Raw genomic sequence first — 22,839 nt, 5'->3', positions numbered from 1 at the left:
TTCCAGTAGCGTTTTTTGAAAACTAAAAGCTCTCTTAAATGCTCTTGTGGAAAAGCATCCAGCTCTCATTTGAGTGTAACAGGAGGTGGGGAAGGTATCTTTTCCCATGGTAATCTGTTAATCTCTTGCTGTTCACAATGTTTCTGACTTCTCATTTAGATTCATTCTGGTTTCAGCTTCCCCTCTTGGATCTGGCATACATTTTTGTGACGAAGTACAGCATTCTGTACCATTACTTATTTTATCCCTGTGAAGGTACTTACATGCTGTGACCAGCTCGGCTGTCTGCGCTCTCTTGTACAAACAGAGGAGCCTGAGCTCTTAAACCTCCTGCTGAGAGGCATTTACACCCTGCGCAGAACAGTTCAGTGGCTCTACTCTGCATCCTCTTTTTTTTTTTTCTTTTTTTTTTTTTTTTCCCCCATCCGAATCTCCCAGGACCTACATGCATTATTCCAGTACGGGTCTCAGTGACAAGATCTCCTGCCTTTCTCTCCACACCAGTTTGTTCCCAGTCCCGCACCACAATGCATGGCCTCCTGAACAGTGCCAATGCAGCTGCTTGTGGGGCTGTGTTATGAATGGTGCTGTTACAATTAAAAAAATTTAAAAAATTAAATGAGCATATTTTTGAAGGGTTGTTTTGTTCAGCTTGCCACCAGGCAGTGAGGCCGGAGGGTGAGCTACGTCTTGCCCAGCTGATGGCAGGCTGCTTTCACAGCATCTGCCTCCCGTTCCCCCACCCGTGGTTCTTCCCAGAGAGCGCAAAAGTTTCTAAACTTTTGCAAAGGTCCAAATAGTGCTTCCCTGGGACTGATCCCATCTCTTCAAGGGGTTCAACCCAAGCTGGAGGTCTACTGCTCCGGGCTGCAGTAGAGTTAAGCCCTGCATACGTTTGGTCAGGAGTCCGTACAGTGATGCGTTGCATTTGGGTAAGCTATTTCCAGGAACTCAAATATATGTGTGCAATTTTCTGGTCCTTCTCTTGTTCTTTACTGCTGTTTCTATCCATGAGTCATCTGCAAATTTTATTAATGGGACTGTATTTTTCACTTCCAGTCCACTGATGTAATGTTTGATAGTGCTGGATCCTTTATGAGTCCCAGAAGGAACCCTTCAGGATGTCATTAACCCAAAATGAAAAATGTCATTGAATAATGATTCCCTTTAACAGCGGCTTTTTGACCCATTTCCTAAGCTTTTTAATTCATGCTTTATGGCTATTGGATACTCTTCTGGGGATTTTGTTTTGTTTTTTAAAATAAATCTATCATGTCATAGTGAATCCAGTGCTAGAGAAGACTGTTACAACTATGAAGTTACTTTTATCAATCGAACCTGTATATAAAGAATAAAATGGGACCTACATTTTATAAAATTATGTCGCTGTGGAACCAGTTACATTCCTACTCTTGTTACCTGCTGGATCCTTATCAGCTCTGCAAGGTGTTTCTGTGGGTTTCTGGGTTTCAGCTAACCAGCCAAAGTCATCCAGATGGTTTGATTTTTTGGGTTCTTAAATATTGGTAATTCAGGATTTTCTTCTGGTCTAAGTCAATCTCTGCTGTTTTCAAGGATTTGCTTAAAAATGAACATCGGTGGACCAGAGATCTCATCTGCTAGTTCTGTCAGTACTTCTGCTCTGCGTAAAAACCTGCAGCCTGGTTTCTAACAGAGCAGAGCTGTTTTGCAGACAATTATGAGTCGTCTGAATTATAATTATTTTCAAGCTCTAATTATTAATGCATATGAACAAAGCTTAGGAATCCTCTTGTTTTCAATATGCTCCAGAATCAAGTCCAGCCTAATGAAACTCAAGAAAGAATTCAAACTTTTTTTGTTCTACATCTAGTTTCAGTTATTGTTTTATTTGTTTCTCATTAATAACCTATATTCTGTTTCTTTTCATGTTTGAAAGCATTTCTTATTGCTGCCCTCTTATTGTCATTGGATCAAGGCAGAATTATTTAAGCAATGTCTCAAATAAACATTTTATAAATAAGAACAGAATCTTTGTGATTAAACATTCAAAAGCAGGACATTTCAGTATTCTGGAGCATCCTCATTTTCTTCTTAAAAAGAATTCCAGGAAAACTGATAAAAGTTTTTCTGGGCACTTGAAAAACTCTGTTTCTGTCATTACACGCCCATTTGAAATAAGTTTCTAGACGTTATTGGTCCATTAGGTCTTTAGTTTTTAATGACCTTGGACGTGTTGGATATCAGTGTGAACCTTTGCAATTAAAGAGCAGTTGATGAGTTAACTTTGTAAGGCCTTTTTTCAACATTTAAATGCAGAAATGGTTAAATTAGAATAAAGTAGCATTTACCTTATTTGTCTCCCCGCAGGTCAGGTGAGTGAGGTAAGATTGACACAGCCACTTCAAATCTGTTAGATTCAGTAGACATCAAATTAAGATGAGAAAGTGAAGTGAAAATGGAAGACCTGAAGCTCCTGAATTCTAAGCCTTCAGCTTTCTTACCTCACTTGTCTTTTCTTGTAGATTGCCATTAATATAATACATCACACCTTAGTAAAGCTATGTATATAATCATAGCAAATGCAAAGTAAATATATTTATCCCTGTTCTGTCAGTGTCTCCATGATCAGTATGTTCGTCAACCTTGAAAGGAGTGCTAAAACTAGATGAAAAGGCAGTTAATCTCTTTACAGAAACCTAATTTCTTAGTTACTAGAAGATGGAATAGAAAGTTTGTGTAGGTGAATGTGTTAGTTAAAAATATTGTCTTCACTGTCTACAACAATTTTCACTTTTTTTGAACCCAGTTCTGAGAAGACTTTAGCATAAATTCACTGTCAAAGTTGGAGAATGTATTTCAGTGGGTTTTATCTTGTTCAGTTTGTGCTTTCATGCACTATTCAATACGCACGTTTTTTTCTTTATTGCTTCCTTCTAGCTGTGTCAACATGAACTTAGAAAAAGAAATACATTGGCTGGAGTGTTGGTTATGCTGATCACTGATGTTTTAAAGCTGTAGGCTTGTTTGTGCTAAGAAAAATCCAGGTGGTTTGATTTCAGAGTAGCATCTTAGTTACGCCAAGACAAAGCTCCGTGTATATACAAAGCGTTGTAGTTTTGCTACAAGGTAGAGTCACCGAAGTCATGCCAAGTTAAGAAATCATGGCATTTGTTTGTCCTTTACCTAGGAGATCGCAGAATCTGAAGTGCGTAAGGAAGAACAAGCACACACAGAATGTCCAGACTCAGGTTGAGCTTCCATAGCAGGTCAGGCATGCTGAATTCTGCTGTCCCAAGACTGAGGGTCTCCTCCTTTCCATAGGAAGAGGAATGGGACAGAGAGCTTGGAAAGAAAACTGGGCTTTCTTCTTTGCGGCTGTTGGTACCAGAGGGTGAAAACAGTGGGAGCTAGGTGTTGATGCTTGGCTTCCTTTTCTGCAAAAAGTGGGTGTTTTCCCTTTCTATGAGCCCTTTCTTTTGTGGGGCGCTCTCCTCAGCAGCAGCTCGGTTTTCCAGCTGAAGTTGGCAGCACGGACACATTTTGTCTTCCACCTTCAGCCCCTCCTGCCTGATGCAGACTTCTTTTTTTGGTCAGTGCTCTTGGGATTTTCCCCGCTAGGTGATAAAGTGGAAGGTCTTGAGTTCATTGGTAATTGATTAGCCTGATGGGGTCTCAGCTAGACGTGATGGATGAGCGCAGGTCCCCACGCAGGTGAGGTGGCAAACGCAGCCGGTTTAAAACAGCAGAAGGTTTAAAACCCAAAAAGCAGCCTTATACATACAGGTTTGTGAATTGGTACGCCTGCTTTGTGTCTCGTGCGGCTGACGCGCGGTGCTGCTGTTCCTGTCCCGGGGATGCTCCCCAGCAGCCGCTGACACGCACACATTAATGGCTGACTAGTGCTTTTCAACGCTCCTGGCCTGCCCTTCCTCCAGCCGCCTGCCAGCCCCGCGCCAAGGCCTTCTGCAGCTACCACAGAGGTGGGAAGGTGCAAATATGGCAAAACCCGAAGCCTCATTTAAAGCTGTTGGGGAAACCTCAGCAGATGAAGGATTACAGAGATAACAGAGCAGGGCAAGGATTAGTTATTGCAGTCAAATGCTTCGGTGAGCGTTTCTCATATCTTGGAAGTTGGACACTGTCCCACTTGTATTTTCAAAATGCTGATTATTTAGTGTGTGGTTTTATAGAATTTATTTTTTATTTTGGGGTTTTAGCAGTAGCGTTTATGGAGCTGGGCAAGCAGAAAAAAGGCAAGGCTTTTGAGAAGATGTGGTAAAAGTTGTGTTAGTTGCTGAAATATAGATAAAAGTATTTCACATAACATCACATAACAGAAGTTATGTGATGTTATACACACATAACACATAACACAACAAAAAGAGCTTCTACAAGTATATTGGAAGCAAAAGGAAGACCAGGGAAGTTGTAGGCCCACTGCTGAATGAGGCAGGAGTCATGGTGACGGAGGATGTGGAGAAGGCAGAGTTACTGAATGCCTTCTTTGCTTCGGTCTTTTCTGCTCGGCCCAGCCCTCAGGAGTCCCAGGCATTGAATAAAGTAACAGGGAAAGAAGACGACTTCCCTTGGGTTGAGGAGGAGCGAGTGAGGGACCAATTAGATCATCTAGATATTCACAAGTCCATGGGCCCTGATGGGATGCACCCGAGAGTGCTGAGGGAGCTGGCAGAAGTCATTGCTGGGCCGCTCTCCATCATCTTTGAAAGGTCCTGGAGAACAGGCGAGGTGCCTGCGGACTGGAGGAAAGCCAATGTCACTCCAGTCTTCAAGAAAGGCAAGAAGGAGGAGCCGGGGAACTACAGGCCGGTCAGCCTCACCTCCATCCCTGGAAAGATGATGGAACAGCTCGTTCTGGGTGTCATCTCAAGGCACGTGGAGGAAAGGAAAGCTATCAGAAGTACTCAGCATGGATTCACCAAGGGGAAATCATGTCTGACTAACCTGATAGCCTTCTACGATGGCATGACTAGATGGATAGATGAGGGGAGGGCGGTAGATGTGGTCTACCTTGACTTAAGCAAGGCGTTTGACACGGTCTCCCACAGCATCCTCATAGGGAAGCTTAGGAAGTGTGGGTTAGATGAATGGACAGTGGGGTGGATAGAAAACTGGTTGAAAGATAGAGCTCAGAGGGTTGTGATTAGGGGCACAGAGTCTAGTTGGAGACCAGTGACGAGTGGTGTTCCCCAGGGGTCAGTACTGGGTCCAGTCCCCTTCAATATATTCATCAATGACCTGGATGAGGGGATAGAGTGCACCCTCAGCAAGTTTGCTGATGACACCAAGCTGGGTGGGGTGGCTGACACACCGGAAGGCTGTGCCACCATACAGAGAGACCTGGACAGGTTGGAGATCTGGGCAGAGAGAAACCTTATGAAGTTCAACAAGGGCAAGTGTAGGGTGCTGCACCTGGGGAGGAACAACCCCATGCACCAGTACAGGTTGGGTGCTGACCTGCTGGAGAGCAGCTCTGTGGAAAGAGACCTGGGAGTCCTGGTGGACAACAGGATGACCATGAGCCAGCAATGTGCCCTTGTGGCCAAGAAGGCCAATGGCATCCTGGGGTGCATCAAGAGGAGCGTGGCCAGCAGGTCAAGGGAGGTCATCCTCCCCCTCTACTCTGCCTTGGTGAGGCCGCACCTGGAGTACTGTGTCCAGTTCTGGGCTCCCCGGTTCAAGAGGGACAGGGAACTGCTGGAAAGGGTGCAGCGGAGGGCTACAAAGATGATTAGGGGACTGGAACACCTCTCTTATGAGGAAAGGCTGAGGGATTTGGGTCTCTTCAGTCTGGAAAAAAGACGTCTGAGGGGGGACCTTATCAACGCTTATAAATACTTAAAGGGTGGGTGTCAGGACGATGGGGCGAGGCTCTTTTCAGTGGTGCCCGGGGACAGGACAAGAGGCAATGGGCACAAACTGGAACATAGGAAGTTCCACCTAAACATGAGGAGGAACTTCTTTACCCTGAGGGTGGCAGAGCACTGGAACAGGCTGCCCAGAGAGGTGGTGGAGTCTCCATCTCTGGAGACATTCAAAACCCACCTGGACGTGTTCCTGTGTAACCTGCTCTAGGTGACCCTGCTCTGGCAGGGGGGTTGGACTAGATGATCTCCAGAGGTCCCTTCCAACCCTATGATTCTATGATTCTATGAAGTGATCGTAGAGTCCTGAATGTAAGTGTATGATGGTTCAGCTTTAATACAGAAAATGTATCTATTTTCTGCTAGTGGAGTAACACACTAAAAAGTAATTGCTCTTAGTAACTTGTGGATTTGAAATATTTGTAAAAGTAATGAGAAGTGTTTCAGCATCAAGCACCTCACCCCACATCAGAGAAGCCTGACTGTGCATTGAAACAGACTTGCAAATTTGAAGTGTGACAGCATTACAGTTTTCTTGGTACTGCAACAAAGAATTGATTGTGAATAATATTGACACATAGAACATGTGCTCAAAGAATACTGTGAGGTTCTTTACTGATGGGTATGGTTTGCCGGGGCATACAGTCCAGAGTTGTGATCTAGCACCTGTCCTCCATCTCAGGAAGTATAATTTTTGTTTTCGTCTTGTGCTGGGCACAGAGTGTGACAGGAGACAAGACATGGCTTGATAACTCAGCACAGTCAGGACAGGCAACTGGTTTCGCCAGTCTCGTGGCAGGTTTCGGAAGATGTATTCAGCCAGAGGTTTATTATCTGGAAGCTGTGGACTCTGTGGACTAAATGTGTTCAATGGAACAGGCTTTACAACCTTGATAACACAATATTTTGAACCTGGTTACTGACCAGTTGCTAGCCTTGTGTTGGCAATTTTCCCTTATTGCATGATAGTGAGCTAGGACCGTGTTAGTTTCAGCATCCTATAAACGAGGTCGGAAAGAGAACCCTAAGACAGCTTAGCTACTTTCTGTATTGGGAATGGGTTGGTTTTTTGCTGAGTGATGCAAGAAAATCACTGGGGACTTTTTCCTGAATTTCTGATTGTGTTGTCACAGGGATGGTGGTGAAGACCTCACTTGTCTTCCCGCTCGCCCTTCTCTTCTATTGCTGTGATGTGCCAAGAAGTACAAGCAAAGCTCTAAAATTGTTGCGGGCAGATCTAAATCAGAGTGAATGATGTCCCTCAAAATGGAGAGAGCCAAGGGTCTGATTTTGCATAGTCACCGAGGATTCAGCACCGAATGCTGAATACCAAGAGGTGTATGTGTGTAAGGCAGACAAAACCCCTTGGAACTGTTATGTTATGAGGTACAAACCAAAGAATAAATTCTGCAATAGAAAAACTGCTGCTGTTCGTAACAACTGTGTTTTACAGAGCAGGGCGCTCAGAGTGTCAGTTCCCTGTTACCTGATCCTCATCTGTGGCCTCAGGATATATAGGTAGTTTCATTTAGCCTATATGGTCTTTTGTAGCAGAGATCTCATTGTTCAGGCACTTGTTAAGTTATGCCAGATAATAAAAATGGCCTGGACCCAGATATTTTTCATCTAGAGTGTTTCAAATATTGGTATCCTTAACAACAATATTCCTGTTGACCAGAGCCAATTTAAATGCAAAACGAGTGCTTGCTGACAAAGTGGATATAGCTGTTTCCTTTCACGGCGTGCACCTCAATGCTAAAGCCCTTATCTGTACGCGAGAGGAAGCACTTTTTGTCTGGGTGAGCTGCCTGACATCAGCTGCAAGTATATCAAATAATCAGCCATTTCCAAGCACTGTTTTTGAGCCACTCAGGGCGTCTCTTTTTTTTTTGCTAAAACAAATAGAGTTGAAGTGGATAATAAGCCCTCCATATCTCAAAGTGAAAATGAATTTTTGAATGCTGAAAACCAATTTGGGGATCTGAAAAGCAGTGTTTTGAAGAAGCTCTGCCACAAGGCAGAACACACTTTCCTTGAGCCCTTATGTTTAAAATGCAGATTCCCCTGCAGTCAATATATGTGCCTCTCAAACACAAGCACTGTGGTGAGTGCTAAAGTACACGCCGCTGTTTAGAGCTACAGTTCAGGGAATCTGAATTTCGTTCTCTTTTCCTGGGTTGCCACTGGATTGCTGTACAATGAGGCTTATTGAATATCTCTCGGTCTGAGCTTACTCTTTTAACTTGGTTATCTGTATTGCTAATTGAGCCTAACTAAGCAGATCTTTAAAACAGCAGGGCTATGGAAGAACAATGTGTTATGCCAGGTTCAGCAGGTTTAGATGAATGGAAGTACACTGTAGAGATTAAAATCTGACAAAAGGATCTGGTGCTAGAAATCATCCAGCATCACTGACTGGGGCCGCTGCCATTTTGAATCACAGCAAATTGTGCAGGTACTCTGTAAATCTTGCAACCTGCCTTTTCCCTCTTTTTATAAGTTCCTGTGGGTGTCTCAGTTGCAACTGAAGTATTTTGATAATGGACTCATATGGAAGAATTAAATAAAAATAAAAACTCACAGCAAAGCTGATTTCCTTTGCCTCCAGCCAGCTTTCAAATTAGATTTGTGTTATCCTGAAGACTGTCTTCAGGAGGTCTTAACACCTACAGAGCTGGCAACGAGGTGGTGTTGCAGGAGGAACAAAACTCTCCCCTGGCAAGGAAGGGATACTTGGGTGTGCTGGTGTGGAGCAAGCTGCTTTGCTGATATAAAAAGAGCATTTCTATCCATTCTTTTTCCCAAAGGCGAGGTGCAGAGAGATGTTGTTCTGCAGCAGGCATTCAGATGGGCACGCGTGAAGCAGACAATCTCTCCAACACAATGTACATTTCCAAGGAATTTCAGGGAACATCTCCTTCCTGCCGGCATAGATGGTAAAACAGCATCTGACACTTGGGGCTTTTATTGTGCTGCGTGTAACACACGAGCTTGAGCGAGTAACAGCACTGTGGAGCCACCTTCATCCAAAGCCAGGCTGCGATGAGGATCATGCTGCAATCAGATGACATCAGAGAGGCTGCTTCACAGAAACTTTTTTGATCATGCCGCCCCGAACCCAGGGGTTAGATGAGATTTATGAGGTTTAATAACCTCATATGACGTTATTAACCTATTATAACCTGTATGACGTTTAATAAGGCCAAGTGCTGGGTCCTGCATTTCGGTCACAACAATCCCAAGCAACGCTACAGGCTTGGGGAAGAGTGGCTGGAAGGCTGCCCAGCAGAAAAGGACCTGGGGGTGCTGGTGGACGGCCAGCTTAACATGAGCCAGCAGTGTGCCCAGGTGGCCAAGAGGGCCAACAGCATTCTGGCTTGTAGGCCAGCAGGAGCAGGGAAGTGATGGTGCCTCTGTACTCGGCACTGGTGAGGCCTCACCTGGAGTACTGTGTTCAGTTCTGGGCCCCCCTGTACAAGAGGGACATAGAAGTGCTGGAGCGTGTCCAGAGGAGAGCTACCAGGCTGGTGAGGGGTCTGGAGACCAGGTCATACGAGGAGAGGCTGAGGGAGCTGGGTATGTTTAGCTTGGAGAAGAGGAGGCTGAGGGGAGACCTCATTGCCCTCTACAACTACCCGAAAGGAGGCTGGAGAGAGGTGGGTGTTGGCCTCTTCTCCCAGGGGAATAATGACAGGACCAGAGGAAATGGTCTGAAGTTGCGGCAGGGGAGGTTTAGATTAGATATTAGGAAGAATTACTTTACTGAAAGAGTGGTCAGGCACTGGAACAGCCTGCCCAGGGAGGTGGTTGAGTCACCATCCCTAGAGGTGTTTAAGAAACGTCTAGATGTGACACTTCAGGGCATGCTCTAGTGGCAGAGAGTGTAGGTTGTTTGGTTGGACTCGATGATCTCAAAGGTCCTTTCCAACCATGAAGATTCTATGATTCATGATGTATTTTAGAGTGGGGGATGTCTGGGCCTGAATGTGATGCTGTTGTGAGGTGAGATGCTGATGAGGGCTGTTCCACTCGATTTCAAACCTGCGGTGAAACAGGTTGTTACCAGTGTGCCCTTCACCACACAGTGACAAAAGGAGAAGTGGGAATTCCTCAAGCTGTGTTCCAGCTTGTGAATTTGCTTTAGGTAGCAGCTGATTTTAATCCCTACATTTTTTCTGCAAATGAGTGCTGCAGATTTTCTTCTCTACAGACTACCCAGCGCAAACAGAGTTTCGTGAGAAATTTTGATTTGTCCTGTTTCCTCTCAGATTTCATGCTTGTGGCACCTCAGTGTAGATACAGTCGTTCTGATTGTATTGCATAATATCTAAATATGAAGTCCCACTCACCCCCTTTAAAGTCTAATCCAAGAGACGAGTCCGTTGTATCAACGTGTTACTGTGGGTTTTGTTCTTTCTGTGCCATCACTGCATCCTCCCAAAAGAAAACCAAATTTCTTATCTACTTCTGAGTCTTATTCCCAGTGATAGACATTGCAAGATACTTCTTCATGCCTTTTGGCAACTGCATTTGAAGAAAAGGGTGATACAGTTATCCGTAGCAATGGCTGCACAGAGCAGGAGAGCACCGAGTTATTTTCTTTGTATGTTTTTGTTTTATTAAAGCCTCAATTTGGCCTAATGAAGTGTTTAAATAGAGCTATATTATCCTTCCTTGAACCTGATTTGGTCATTTTAAATATGAAGTATTAACTAGAACAAATTGATACAACAACGGTGAGGGTGAACTGAGACGATGCTCGTGATCTGAAATTTGTTGCTAATCTGCTGTGTGAGGTTCTGTTCAAAGCTTACAGCCCTCACATGACACGCTTCGCAGAAGCAAGCGCCGCTTTGAAATTTACTTGCTTTTGATATTGTTTTAAATGATAATGCGAAGAAAATGAATTAGGCAGAAGCGTAACTGGTATCTCCTGGAGAGGGGCAGAGGCCGCGGTGGTTTGTGAGGGCCTCCCGCAGCCGGCGCTCCTGTCTGCGGGCCAGGGCTGGGCCAGGGCTGAGGGACACGTCCTGGCCCTGTCACCTGTGCCTGGAAGCGGCCCGCTTTGCAGCCACGAGGAGGGCCTGGCCACCTCATGGGGAGGGCCTGGCCACCTCACGGGCACCGCAGCCCGGGACGCGTGCGGTGGATGAAGCAAACCGGGAGCTGGGCTGCGGCCGGCGGTCGCTGTCGGCGCTTGCCCAAAGCCAGCGCGGGGTCTCCCGCATTGCTCACCAGCACAACCCCTGCTTGGGGGGGGGGTGCCCGTCCCCCACCTCAGTCAGACATACCAAGCAAATCCATCGCCAGCGAGACAGAAAGTCAGTCACCGGCTTCAAAAATGGGAAAGGAAAGCATTGCACATTTTGTTAATTGGCTTTTTTCTTCTTTTTTTTTTCCTTCCACATTTGAGGTGAGAACTAGGGAGGAAAAATATTAAGAGTGCAGAGATCACAGAAGATTGGTTACATTGTTAGTGTGATGGGACAATATATTCTTGGAGTGTTTATGCAGTGCTAGATAGAGAAAAGAAGCGGGAATCTGGGAAGGAGATACTGCTCAGTCTGGCATTGTGGCGGTGCTGGAAATTAGGAATCAGGTAATAGGATTTTTCTGTCTGGATCAGCCTCTGCCTGTCTTCAATATGTTCAGGAAATCATTTTACATCTCTGCTTCCATTTCCTTGTCTGTCAAATGAACATAATGATAACTACCTCCTCTGAGTGCTCGTGCTTCATTAGAGCAATAAAACATTTCGGAGGGAAGAGCCGTAGATGTGTGATTTATTAGTCCAGCGAGGTCAGGCTGAACTGTCTGTAAACAGCTGAAGGAATTGCAGAAGGAGGGAGGGGTCTCCCGGCGCTGAGCGGATGCCGATGCTCGGCACGCCGCCAGCGTGCAGCATTGCCAGGGAAGGTGAAGCGGATCTTCCCAGCCTGGGCTGAACAGGAGGGCAGCTGAAAACAAAAGTATTTTTGTTTCTCACCTGCCAGGTATCGCCTCACTGCAGTGAGTCCTTCAAGCGTTCAGTGCACTAGCCTGTTGGGTTTCCTCAGGAAGAGGTTTTGCTTGTTCAGTTCTTCTGCGTGGATGTTTTATTAAGATGCTCCGCATGGCTTTTTCTGAACGTACGACTAGTTGTGACGTGATTTTATGCTTGAACACGATAAAATAAAATGAGTCAAGGAGATAAGATACTGAGATAAACAGATGAGCAATGTTTATAAACCATAAGAGTCTCCTAAATTTGATAACCGTCGGTTCTAGCCAATATACCCGATGGTGTTAAAGAAAGAAGAAATCAATATTGCAGAAGCTTTTACAGAAAATTTATGAGCACACTTTGTTCAGGAGCAATCCATGAAGATTGAAGCATAGCTAGTGCTCTGCGCTTACTTACAAAAGGGCTTACAGAGAAGTCCCTTGTTGAATTCACAAACCGTTTCAGGGATTTAAATTGGGGAATATGGAAATGGGCTTTTAAATATATTTTTTTTCGTTTATTAGTGTATACCCAGAAGAAAGTGCTGTAATAAATTATCAGACTCCTTTGAGTAATGTGGCTGAATAGACAGTAACAGTGAAGCATAGTCCCTGCCAAAGTTATTAAGCATACCTGCTCAAGTTTATATTTTATGGGATAAGTGGATTAGTATGGACTGGTTTCCTAATAGGAATTTTCTCCTCCACCCCCAACCCTTAGGATAGACTTTCACTGAGTTTAAGTACTTTGCAGTTAAAAGTTGTAGCATAAATAGATACTAATGCACAGAAGTTGATATTCTTTCAGCAAGCACAGAAGCCATTTTCTGTGTCACAAGATACTTCCTTACACCCTGATGCTTACTCCTTTTGTGATTTGATCCCTGTTTCAGGTATTACTGACTGTTATCATGGGTAGGAAAGTGTTGCCAGGCTGTTTGCTTGCTGGAGCACATACCGGGCATGTCCCTTATCCCAGGTCACGGCCGCAGTGTTTGTGGGCAGCTCCTGTGGTGGTGAAAGAGACACTTTATCCCTCATGCAGCCACAGAGCTGCTATGAATTAAAATTTAAGAAAGTAAAGGAGAATGGACAGATAAGAACAGGTGGCGGGAAGAGTTACCAGGCATTAAGAAATGGTTAATTGTCAGCGAGTGGGAGCAGGGGCTGTGAAGACAGTGGAGAGCAGAGTTAAATGAAGCGTCCGACTCTCGTTCTCCCCTGCTTTCCTAAGGTTTTTGATGTGAGGTGTACAGGTTAGTTTCTGGTGGTGTTGAAGCAGATGATTAAGTGCCAGAGAGACTCTGTGCAAGTTAAATTCTTCCTCATCTCAATAAGAAAATAAGATGAAACCAGAGAAATAAGGCTCCTCTCATGCAGCTTAAAAAGTTAACATTTAAAAAATGAGGAAGGAGAGCTGCTGCTGCGTGTGAGGCTGTCGCCAAGAAGCAGCGGTCACCTCTTCAGGCACAGGCTCAGCCTGGTGAGGGACAGCTGTGGCACAGTGCTCAGCAGAGGCATTTGGGTCACAGCAGTGCTTTATATCCCTCCTCCTCTCTCGGTAAGAGTCACTTACATCGTTACCTTTATGCTGTATTTTGCCTGTATCTTGTGGACTATAGAGAGAACTACGATTTTTGTTCACAAGTAATTTAAGCAGATCTTGTGGTTAAAGGGAAAATGGTGATGCTGCTCTGGGCAGCTGTAAAGGCGAAGCTGTTGGTGGTGGCTGCGGTGGTCAGTGGAGACAGTCCCTGACAGCTGGCACCGGGCTGGGTGCATACGGCACCTCTGCATAAACATGGGGGAACTGCTGGGGGGGAAAGGATTGTGATTGTGCAGTTTTTACCTTTGCTTTCCACTCTTTTCTCCCTATTTACAAAAAAAAAATATAAATCTTACATCTCCTTGTTCCTTCAGACAGTGGGATTCTTACTGAAGCATTTGTGTGGCTGTGTGAATGGGAGGCTTGTCTCTCTTTGTAGTAAGACTTAATTCTTACATGTACTTTAAAGGCTTTATTGAAAAGCATCAAGACTTAGGCAAATCTTTGGTTGAATAGATCATCTTCTAAGTTAGACAAACGTTGCACCTTTTTGCCATACTGTGCCACAATCTCTCCCTCATATTTATCTTTATTTTCTGCTGGTTGCGTATTGGAGCACAAAACTCCACAACAGCCCAGGAGAAGGAGGTTTGGAGGGTGTCCTCATAACGCTCCAGCCTTGATCTGCTGCTCTGAATACGATCCCAGTGAGCACCGTGGAGGGATCAGGCTTCGGATGTGTGATTGCTTGGCTTCGTTTAAAATACTACTCTGAAATGATTTCTTATTCTTAAATATTAAGTAGCCTCAACAGTTTCAAGTTGCAGCTAAGACAAAACGGGCGGGGTTCCCATCTTTAAGGTTGCTTAGTTGAAAGGTACAAAAGCGTCTCTGAGTTAGTTTCATTTCATTGTGTTTTGCACTATTAAAAGTCAACAAAGTGAAACTGTCTTCTGTGTTTGTCCAAAGTGCTTCATGTTTTTATGTTTACCCTTTTCTCTTTGCTTTGTTTAGGGGGGTTGGTTTAATATTACATCAGTAACTGTGGGTGTTAGTGCTGCTTTATTCATGCTCACTGTCACTGTGCTTTGCAGATCATGGGTTTCACTTTTTCTACCTGTACTTCCCAGAGGCCTCTGCAGTGATGCTGAGAACTTGCTTGGTCCCTTCCTGTATCGCAGAGGAAGGAGGTATTAGGTTGAAAACCAATAAAGGGAAAAACAACACCCAAAAGTACACATAAACTCGTATCTCTGCTCAGTGGCAGCAATGTTTTGCCCTAAGGCAAGGTGACAGTGGCATGTCCTCACACCAGGAGTCAGCTAGACACGATCGATATTGGCAAGAGGAACAGACATATATATATATATATAACAGATCCAGGAAAAGCATATGTTTACAAGTCATGATGCTGCATCATGTTCGGGATCTCTCCGGCTGCCAGCCAACACTTAGCAGGGCTGGCTTGTTGTTGTATGGTGGGGACAGTCATGCTATCAAAGTCTCCAGAGAAAGATGGGATCGCTCATGTAGCACAGGGTGCCCAACTAAAAGGTGAAAGTAAAGCACAGGATCTCTGTGCTTTGTTTAAAAAAACACAGGTGTTCTTGATGTACCTTGATTTAAGTTGAAGCTGTGGTTTCCCAGAAATCAAGCTGTCTGGGACTTCACCTTTCTTCATGGTTGTTTACCGAATTTGCTTGTGATTTCTGTGTAGTCGCCTCACTGTTTCCCTGCTGCGGCTGGCAGCGAGCACTGCAGCATCTCCACCTTGGCCTCAGAGGAGTCTGATGCCAAACTGCACGAGGGCATTGGTCACAATCTATAATTTAGATATTAATACTCTTTCAGCAATAAAAAAACATTACTCTGATCTCCCCCAGGGAATTGCCAAGTCCTTTTGCATGCGCGCACCTTTCTTCTAATCTCACTTTTAACAGTTTTCTTGCTAGGACATTGTTTTGTTGATTCATACCTATTAAAGCGTATTTTCCTCTTCCCTGTTCTCTCACTCCTGTTCACGCATTTTTTTCTTCATGTTAGTCTTATTAAAATGTCTGTACTTCACTCTTGTTTTCCGTTAAATATTTGAATAATTAACAGTAGTAGGCACAGAAAGATTTCTGTCGATGTGAAGTGTATTGCTAAGTGTTTGACATGGCTTGCTGAGCAGGGAAGGGGGGGCAATGGGGAGTGACTTTACTTCAGCAGCAGCTTTCCAGCACTTCCTTGGCTTCCTGTTTGCAAGGAGAGCTTTCAGACAGCCTTTCCGGTGTTTCTTTAATCTTTAAATGCATGTTTTTCAAATGTGTTCCCCAGGTGCCAACAAAGAAGCTGAAGAAATATGAGAGAGAATACCAAACAATGCGAGAGAGCCAGCTACAGCAGGAAGATCCGATGGACAGATACAAGGTATGGGAGATGCTCTGTGGGAACCTGTTTCACTGCTGAATCCCGTGGGGAGTGACGTGGTTGCAGAGGTGCACGTACCGCGCTCACCTCTCGGGGATATGCCGGTGCAGATCTTAGGGAATTTAAGTGGCAGGTGAAACTCATCCCCTTTCTTGAACAAGCACTTAAACACTTGGACGTAGTGTTCTTTCCAGGACTATTTCAGTCACAATTTGTAACTCTCAAGACATCTGCAAGTAGCCACATATAATATTTTTCTTCTTTCAGTTTATATGTTTGTAGGTAACTCTCCTGCTGTTGCACTTTTACGGGAGATCTTCATGAGACGCAGAAACAAAGGGTGATTCTCAGCTACAGACACAAAAAGGAGAAAATACACATTGTTCTAGCACAAGCTGTGTGCAGTGGCATCCACAGAGACTTTTGGAAGATGAACTCTTCCTTGACTGATATGATCCTTGCTATTCATCTCTGTTTATTCTAAGCGTTAGTAACTTTTTGTTAACATAATGTCTAGTACAGTGGGACCCGGAGCTCTCCTGTGGTCCCAAGGTACTACTGCAATAGAATTAATAGCAATAAATATCCTGCTTTAAAGCAGCAGAGAAATAAAAGTTCAATTATTAATACGATGGCTTGATAGTTCACCCAAAAAGAATAGTTCTTTAATTTTGGATCATCATTGCTTATCTTTCCAATGTATTTGCTTTTATTGTCACGGCTACATTCTGTTGCCATCGTGTTTTGTGTGATGGAGGCTCTGCCTCTAGGCATATATTTCACTTAGTGTTCAGGATCCGTTTATTGCTTACCCTGTTTGGAAAAATTCAGTTATCTTCAGGTGAAGCTGCCAGAGATGAAGCGCTTTACTGCCCATTGCCCAGGTTAGCTGGGAACTGTCATTGCTTATATACACCTGTACTGTTTTCTTGCTGTTCTTCATTGTGCCTTAATATGTTAAGTGACATTGCAGTTGGTACGGAGTCTACAAGGAGTGTGGAGCAGTAGATAATCATACAGGGCGCAACAGGTTTACGTGGTCTGTGAACACAAGGAAAGTGCACCATGTTCAGGAAACCACAGTGTGAAAATCTGTAGTGAAAGACTATGCCATAATTCATAAATGTGACAAGATAAAGTTACAGGTACAGAGAAAGTAAAACTGACCTTTTTTTAAGTATCTAGCTGTGAAAAATTATGTTTTGAGTGTAGTTCTTTTGATGTCAAAGGTTGTAGATTTTATTGTTTGTGAGAACTGGGATTGCTGTAGCAGCTGAGAGTGAATAGTGAGTATCACCTATTTAGAAAAAAACACAACTTGCTGCTGACTAAGTATTTTCCTAGTGGTTCAGTACTGTGGAATTTAAATAATATTTAGAAAACAAATAAAGCTTCGTTAAACCTCTGTGGAAGCATATTAACTAGTTAATCTTGGGCTCTGGATGGTGAAGAACATTATCCCCAAGCTGCAAATGAGGATATAGAAAGTGACTCTTTGGCCACTGTTTATGCGAGTCACTGTCACAGTCAAGATCACAGCCTGGGGTTTTGGCTTGCACTTTCAAAACCTATTGTGTGATTTTTTTAATTTTTTTTTTTTTATTAAGCTGGATTGGGTCTGATCCTCTTAGCGAGGCTGTGATTAGAGAGAGCCCCTGTAACTGGTTAGGTGCACCTTAAGTTCAAAGTTCGGACGCATTCTTCAGCTGATGGGTGTCACGGAGAAATGCTTGTGAGTGCTCTCTGTTCCTTGTCTTGTTGTTTGATTTTATTAATGTGTCAAGCTGAGGTTGGTAGGAATCGACATTTCAAGAGTGTTTCCAAAGGGCAGCAAGAAACACAAGCTGTGTGGATCCTCGCGGCAGAAAGTGGAGAGCCAATTTTGCATGTCCCTTAAGTGATCGCTCTGCAGCCCGTGTGTTTAGGAATGCAGTTCAATTTGGCAGCATCGGGGCTAGACTTTGCCCAGCCAGGCTTGGTTTGGGAAAGGACTGAGTCTACGCTGCTGAAAAGCCAGTATTGCCTCTGAGCGCAACGCTGCTGTTCGCTCCCTCTGTGTGGGCTGTGCCCCGAGGGCTGACATCATCGTCATTTTTACAGTTTCTCTCCCCAGAACAAAACAAGGTCTTGGTTTGCTGCCCAGGAAGGGGATGTTTCTTGGATGGGATCGCTGGAGTGGAGATCCCTGCAGCATATTCCTCTATAGGTCAAGAAGGAAGCAGGCTTTAGTTATAGTTGTTTGTGGTGTTTGTGGTGTGTTAGTGTTTTTATTGCCGATAGAGATTTGTCAGGACCACAGAGACACTGGCACGGAGTTGCAGTGATGAAGGATGTCTTGAGTAAGACACCTCCCTGCGGCCTGGTCCTCAGTGGAAATGGCTTGACGGACTGTTGGGAGAGGAGATGATGGGCTGTGCGTGGCGCTGGGGCGGGAGCAGCCGCTGCCATGGCCCCTGCTGAGCAGCTGTCTCCCCACCGGTCCGTCCCTGCTGCGCTGCCGGCAGTGCGAGGAACTCGTGGGAGCTGACGCAGCTCTCGTGCGTGGGCCTGACTTTCAGCCGGGCGTCCATGAGACCAGGAGCGAAGCAGAGCGGTGTGAGAGCACGGCCCTGCTTCTGCTCCTTCCCACCGCCCCGTCCTGGGGGTGTTCCCAGGCACGGGGACGGGGGCTGAGCCCAGCAGCCCCCTGTGGGGGAGACGCTTCCTGCATGAGGGCAGGGACAGAGCCTCCTCCAGTCCCACCGGCCCCAAACTCTCCTCAGGCTGCCATTAACCAGTTGCGTTTTCCTGACTGGTTAAGTTCATGTGCTACAATAAGCTGCGTTACGTGCCACAGGCGTTCCTGCCCAGCTCATATTTTACATGTTGGTTGTGATTTGACTTTCCAAAAGAACAGTATTAAAGAGTGCCATTATTTTGGGTGTTTATTTCCTTCTGTGTTTACAAGTATTGTTTAGGAAAAGTTTAATTTTTTTTTTTTTATGGACACCCTTTCACTTTATTTTCCATTGCTTATAACAAATTATCACATTTTTGTCAGATAGATTTTTAAAAGGTGCAAAAGTAAATATGTTCTAAATTGCCGTTTGTCACCACATTTCATGAGTTTTGGTAAAAATAAATTACAAATTGCCTATAGAAGCCAGGAATAAAAGTGCATGTGCAGAAAAAATAGCAATATAGTTGAGACTGATGTTTTTCTATGTATTATGGGGTTTCTTTTCTGTGTTTGAGGACATCTCATGTAACAGGGTTTTGGTTGACTTGATGAGAAACTGCTGGAGTTGGGCTTGGGACTTTTTGATTTAAAACAAAGAGGATCTAACCATAAAAGAAGGGCTGGAGTTTTGCAAGCAGACCCTGCTTGTGCACACAGTTCTGTTCTGAGGGTAGAAACGTGTTTTTTCTCTGTGGACCTTGTTGTGCAATGGAGAAGTTGTCTGTCTGAATAAATGTGCAATTTGGACATAATAGCCTTTTGGGTGTTTGAAGTGGAAGCAAAAAATAATACACTGGTCATTTTGATTCAGAGTCACAGTAACTGAATGGTAACCGTCATGAGGAAAAACTTAAGATAACTCTTGATGTGGATCATTGTTCACTTGTGGTTTGTAGGAAAAGTGTGCTGGGGCACTTCTGGGAGTGCTGCTCCAGAGTCAACCAACAGAAAACACAAACCACTCCAGGAGCCTCTGGGTTGCTTCCCATGAGAAGTTTTCCTGGATAGTTTGCTGTAAAAGCCTTTTGCATTTCTAGATAGAGGTTGCAAGTTTTTCCTTCAGAGCTCCTCCACAATCAAGACCCCTTTCCAATGGGCTTACGAAGACCTGTTTGCTCACATCTAGAAAAGTGCATTTTAATCAGTATTTTCATTCCACCGCTGAGGATCTGTTCACGCCCAAAGATCTGGTGTTTGCTCATCCAGAAAATGTGACACTGAATTGCTTAATAAGGTTTGTGACTCGTTACACCCTGCTTGAGTAGCAGCACAGAGAGGATGCATCATCGCCACTAATCTTGTCAGGAATTGCTCCTTGGGGCTGGCTGGAGGGGAGCAGAGGGTGGAGTTCAGCCTTTCAGCCCTCCTGAGCTGAGGCTTGTCTGCTGCTTCAAATTTGCCTTCTTTCCGTCCAGTGTGTGATGGAAGCTGGAGTATATCCTTTTTAAAAGTCAGAACTAAAAAAACACTGAAGAATCAGCGACTTTTTTTTTTTCCCTGTCTTTGTTGGCATTAAAAAATATTTTATATCCTGTTTTCACTGTCTTTTACATCAATGGTTGAAAGCAGTATTTGGTCTGTGACTTTACAGGAGGTAAGTTTATTTGTGTTTGTATGTATCAGCGGTGTTTGTCCCTTTTGGAAATGCAGTATCCTCCTTTTAAAAGCTAACCAGAGTTCACCAGCTGCTTTTTGTAACAGGAAGGAGGAATTTCGGAAAGAGGAATCTCTTATTTTCCTGACCGTAGAAACTGAGCGATGCTGAAGAGAAGGAAATTGTTGTTGTAGTCAGTAAATTGTCGGTGGTGTGTCGAGAAAAGGCAGGAAGCTGTCTGTTTACATCAAGGACGACCAGCAGGTCTGACGAGTTGGCTTATGCCAGGTTACAAAACGCTGTCTGTGATGCGAGTCCTGCTGTAACGAACCATCTCCATCTGTTGAACTTTATGCCATTGCGAGTTGTATTTTTATAAAGCCCTGTAAATATTTCAGAGCCATTGGAAATAGTTTGCTACATATGGAAGGAGCTGTTTGCTATTTTTGTCTTTACTGTGTAACGTTAGGTTTTATTTAGACTTAAGCAGATTAAGAGTTTCCTTCTGAGGAAGGAGGCAGTTTTTCACTGCTAGGTCTGGGGGGAGGAGCTGGAAAAGACAAACCATCTAATCGCACATACTGCCCTGTGTGGAGGAAGAGTAAAGGTGCCCCTATTAGGAGACTTTCAGCTGGAAATTAAAAGTATGGTGAACGAGGTAAAAGCATCTCTTAGCTATTGACTGGATGCCCAAGGTAAGAGATCTTTAACTTACTAAAAACGTGCCATGTAAATTCTCGTTTAAGAGGAGGATAGCGCATTTCCAACCACATAGCTTGCTTACCCACTTGTCTGCGAATGCAAAGCAGGAACTTCGAACTTCACATTGTGCGGCTTGCTTTGCAGACACTGAAGCTTTTGCCAAAAGCATAGCAAAAATGTTAAAGCAAACTCCTTTCTGGGTTATTATGTGGAAGTCTCAAGAATTTGCTGATTTCTCCCTCTAAGCAACATCCCTCTGAAAAGGTATTGGTGCCGCAGCACCTGGCAGCAGTTCCGTTCTGATCTGGTCCCAGTTTTAGGTGAACTCAAGTCACTCTCTGACAACTGCTCACTGGCAGAGCTGTGTCTATAAAAATCAACATTTCCAAGATGGTCTGAATAAGATACAGAAATAAAGACATGCTAGAGCCTTTAAAAATGATGACGATGATTATTATTAAAGACTGCAATTTGGTTTTATACTTTAAAATTTATATCATCCTTACAGAAGAATTTTATTTTTAAAAATTCCTTGTCCCAAACAGAACACAGTGCAATTAAAATAAAAAAGCTCCCCAAAGTTATGTGTCTTTTAGCAGTGGGTATTTTAACTGTGTTAAAACAGAAGTGTTTTACTTACAGTTTCTGTAACAAAACAAGTTATTTAAAGTACAATCTTTTGGAAAGGAAAGAAACTTACTTTCCTGTACAGGGCAGTGCATAGTCTAGTTGCACAATGGGGTCACGTTAAGGAGAGAGTATTTGCAGAGGTTCTGCTTCCTGCCACAGAGGAAGCTCCCACAAAGAGGAGACCTTTTTTAGCATCCTCTTAGAGCCATAGTTGTCCTTTTTTGTTGAAGACAAGCATGCAAAATCTTCTTGCGACAGAAATGAAAGTTGCAGTTTCATGGTGGTGAGTTTGGTAAGAAAAAAAATACCTGAGCATAGCTGGTGAGCAGGAGGAAGTGAAGCCAGGTGAATAACACGCTTATGCAAAGCAACCACATTTTGTAGCAAGGCATTCACTGAACAACTCTTGGAAATTTTTTGCTGTCTTAAGTGCTGATATTTATTCACTTTTACTGTTTTTCTTGGGGAACATAACTTACCTTTCAAGTGCGCACAGGTCCTTTTTGAAATCTCAGCATGTAGGTTATTGTTCCTCCACCTGTGAGTTCCCACGTGAACTCAGTATTTTTCTTTGAGTTTCCATAGTGCACAGATTCCCTTTGCCATCTTTTGGTATGAAAGATACATGGTCATTGTGTGACTGAAGGCCAGCACATTTTTTGCTCTCTTAAAATCCGTTAGAGGGCGGCACCTCAATCTGTCCCACCTGGCTGGGTTCTTCTGAAGATGTGCATTTGATGTGGACTCCTGGAAGTTCACTGACCTACAGACATCTCTTGAATAGGAATTTGTTTCTCAGCCTTTGAAGAACAGTCACTGAAGCTGATTTTTCACTGAAACTTAATTTTTCAAAAACATGTTTGCTCTTCTCCAGCGTCCTTACCTGCCCTAGTGAGCGCTCTGTGCAGTTGTGTCTGCCTGTGTGGGGTGGGCAGGGAGCGCGGTGCTGCAAGGACCAGAGCCTGCAGTCTCAGAGTTCTGCACATCGTGCTGCCCTGCATTGCCCACGGAGCAGGTTTGGGGCCTGCGCTCAGGGAGCGAGGTCCCCTCTCCATCTGGCACTTCCTCACAGCAGGTGTCCTGTAAAAGGTGCACTGTTGTTGCTGGCACAAGCTACAAATGGCGATACGCGTTATACGAGCTGTAGGAATTCCCCATTAAATGCTGTTCTTTACTGGTCCCACAGAAGATGGAAAGTTGGCACTACGTCATCTACAAAATGGACTATTTTTCTGGATTCCTGCAGACAAAATTTTGTAAAATGGAGCAGGACAGCTTTTTACTTTCAACTGGAAACATTAGTATGAGTAACTCTTAATTGGTCCCTGTTCACTGCTGCTGGGTAGGATTTTACCTGCCTAATTTCTTTCGATGATGAGCAAGCAGAAAC

The 22,839-nt window shown here is 44.2% G+C and overlaps 1 protein-coding gene across 7 annotated transcripts in view; it reads left to right on the top strand.

Moving 5' to 3' along the window:
* The window catches only part of RABGAP1L (RAB GTPase activating protein 1 like), a 252,573-nt gene that overhangs the window by 217,079 nt on the left and 12,655 nt on the right, over positions 1 to 22,839 (top strand). For 5 of the 7 annotated variants that reach the window (XM_063343730.1, XM_063343731.1, XM_063343733.1 and 2 more), the window contains one exon: positions 15,712 to 15,804. In XM_063343730.1, coding sequence (XP_063199800.1) covers positions 15,712 to 15,804 — 93 coding nt within the window. Of the gene's footprint in view, positions 1 to 15,711; positions 15,805 to 16,071; positions 20,813 to 22,839 lie in introns of those variants that run through there. The other 2 variants (XM_063343732.1, XM_063343736.1) reach the window with 2 other exon arrangements.

The sequence above is a fragment of the Chroicocephalus ridibundus genome, chromosome 8, assembly GCF_963924245.1.
Source record: "Chroicocephalus ridibundus chromosome 8, bChrRid1.1, whole genome shotgun sequence".
Classification (NCBI taxonomy): Eukaryota; Metazoa; Chordata; class Aves; order Charadriiformes; family Laridae; genus Chroicocephalus; species Chroicocephalus ridibundus.
Note: the sequence above shows the minus strand (reverse complement) of the source record. Positions and strands in the feature narration are given on the sequence as shown.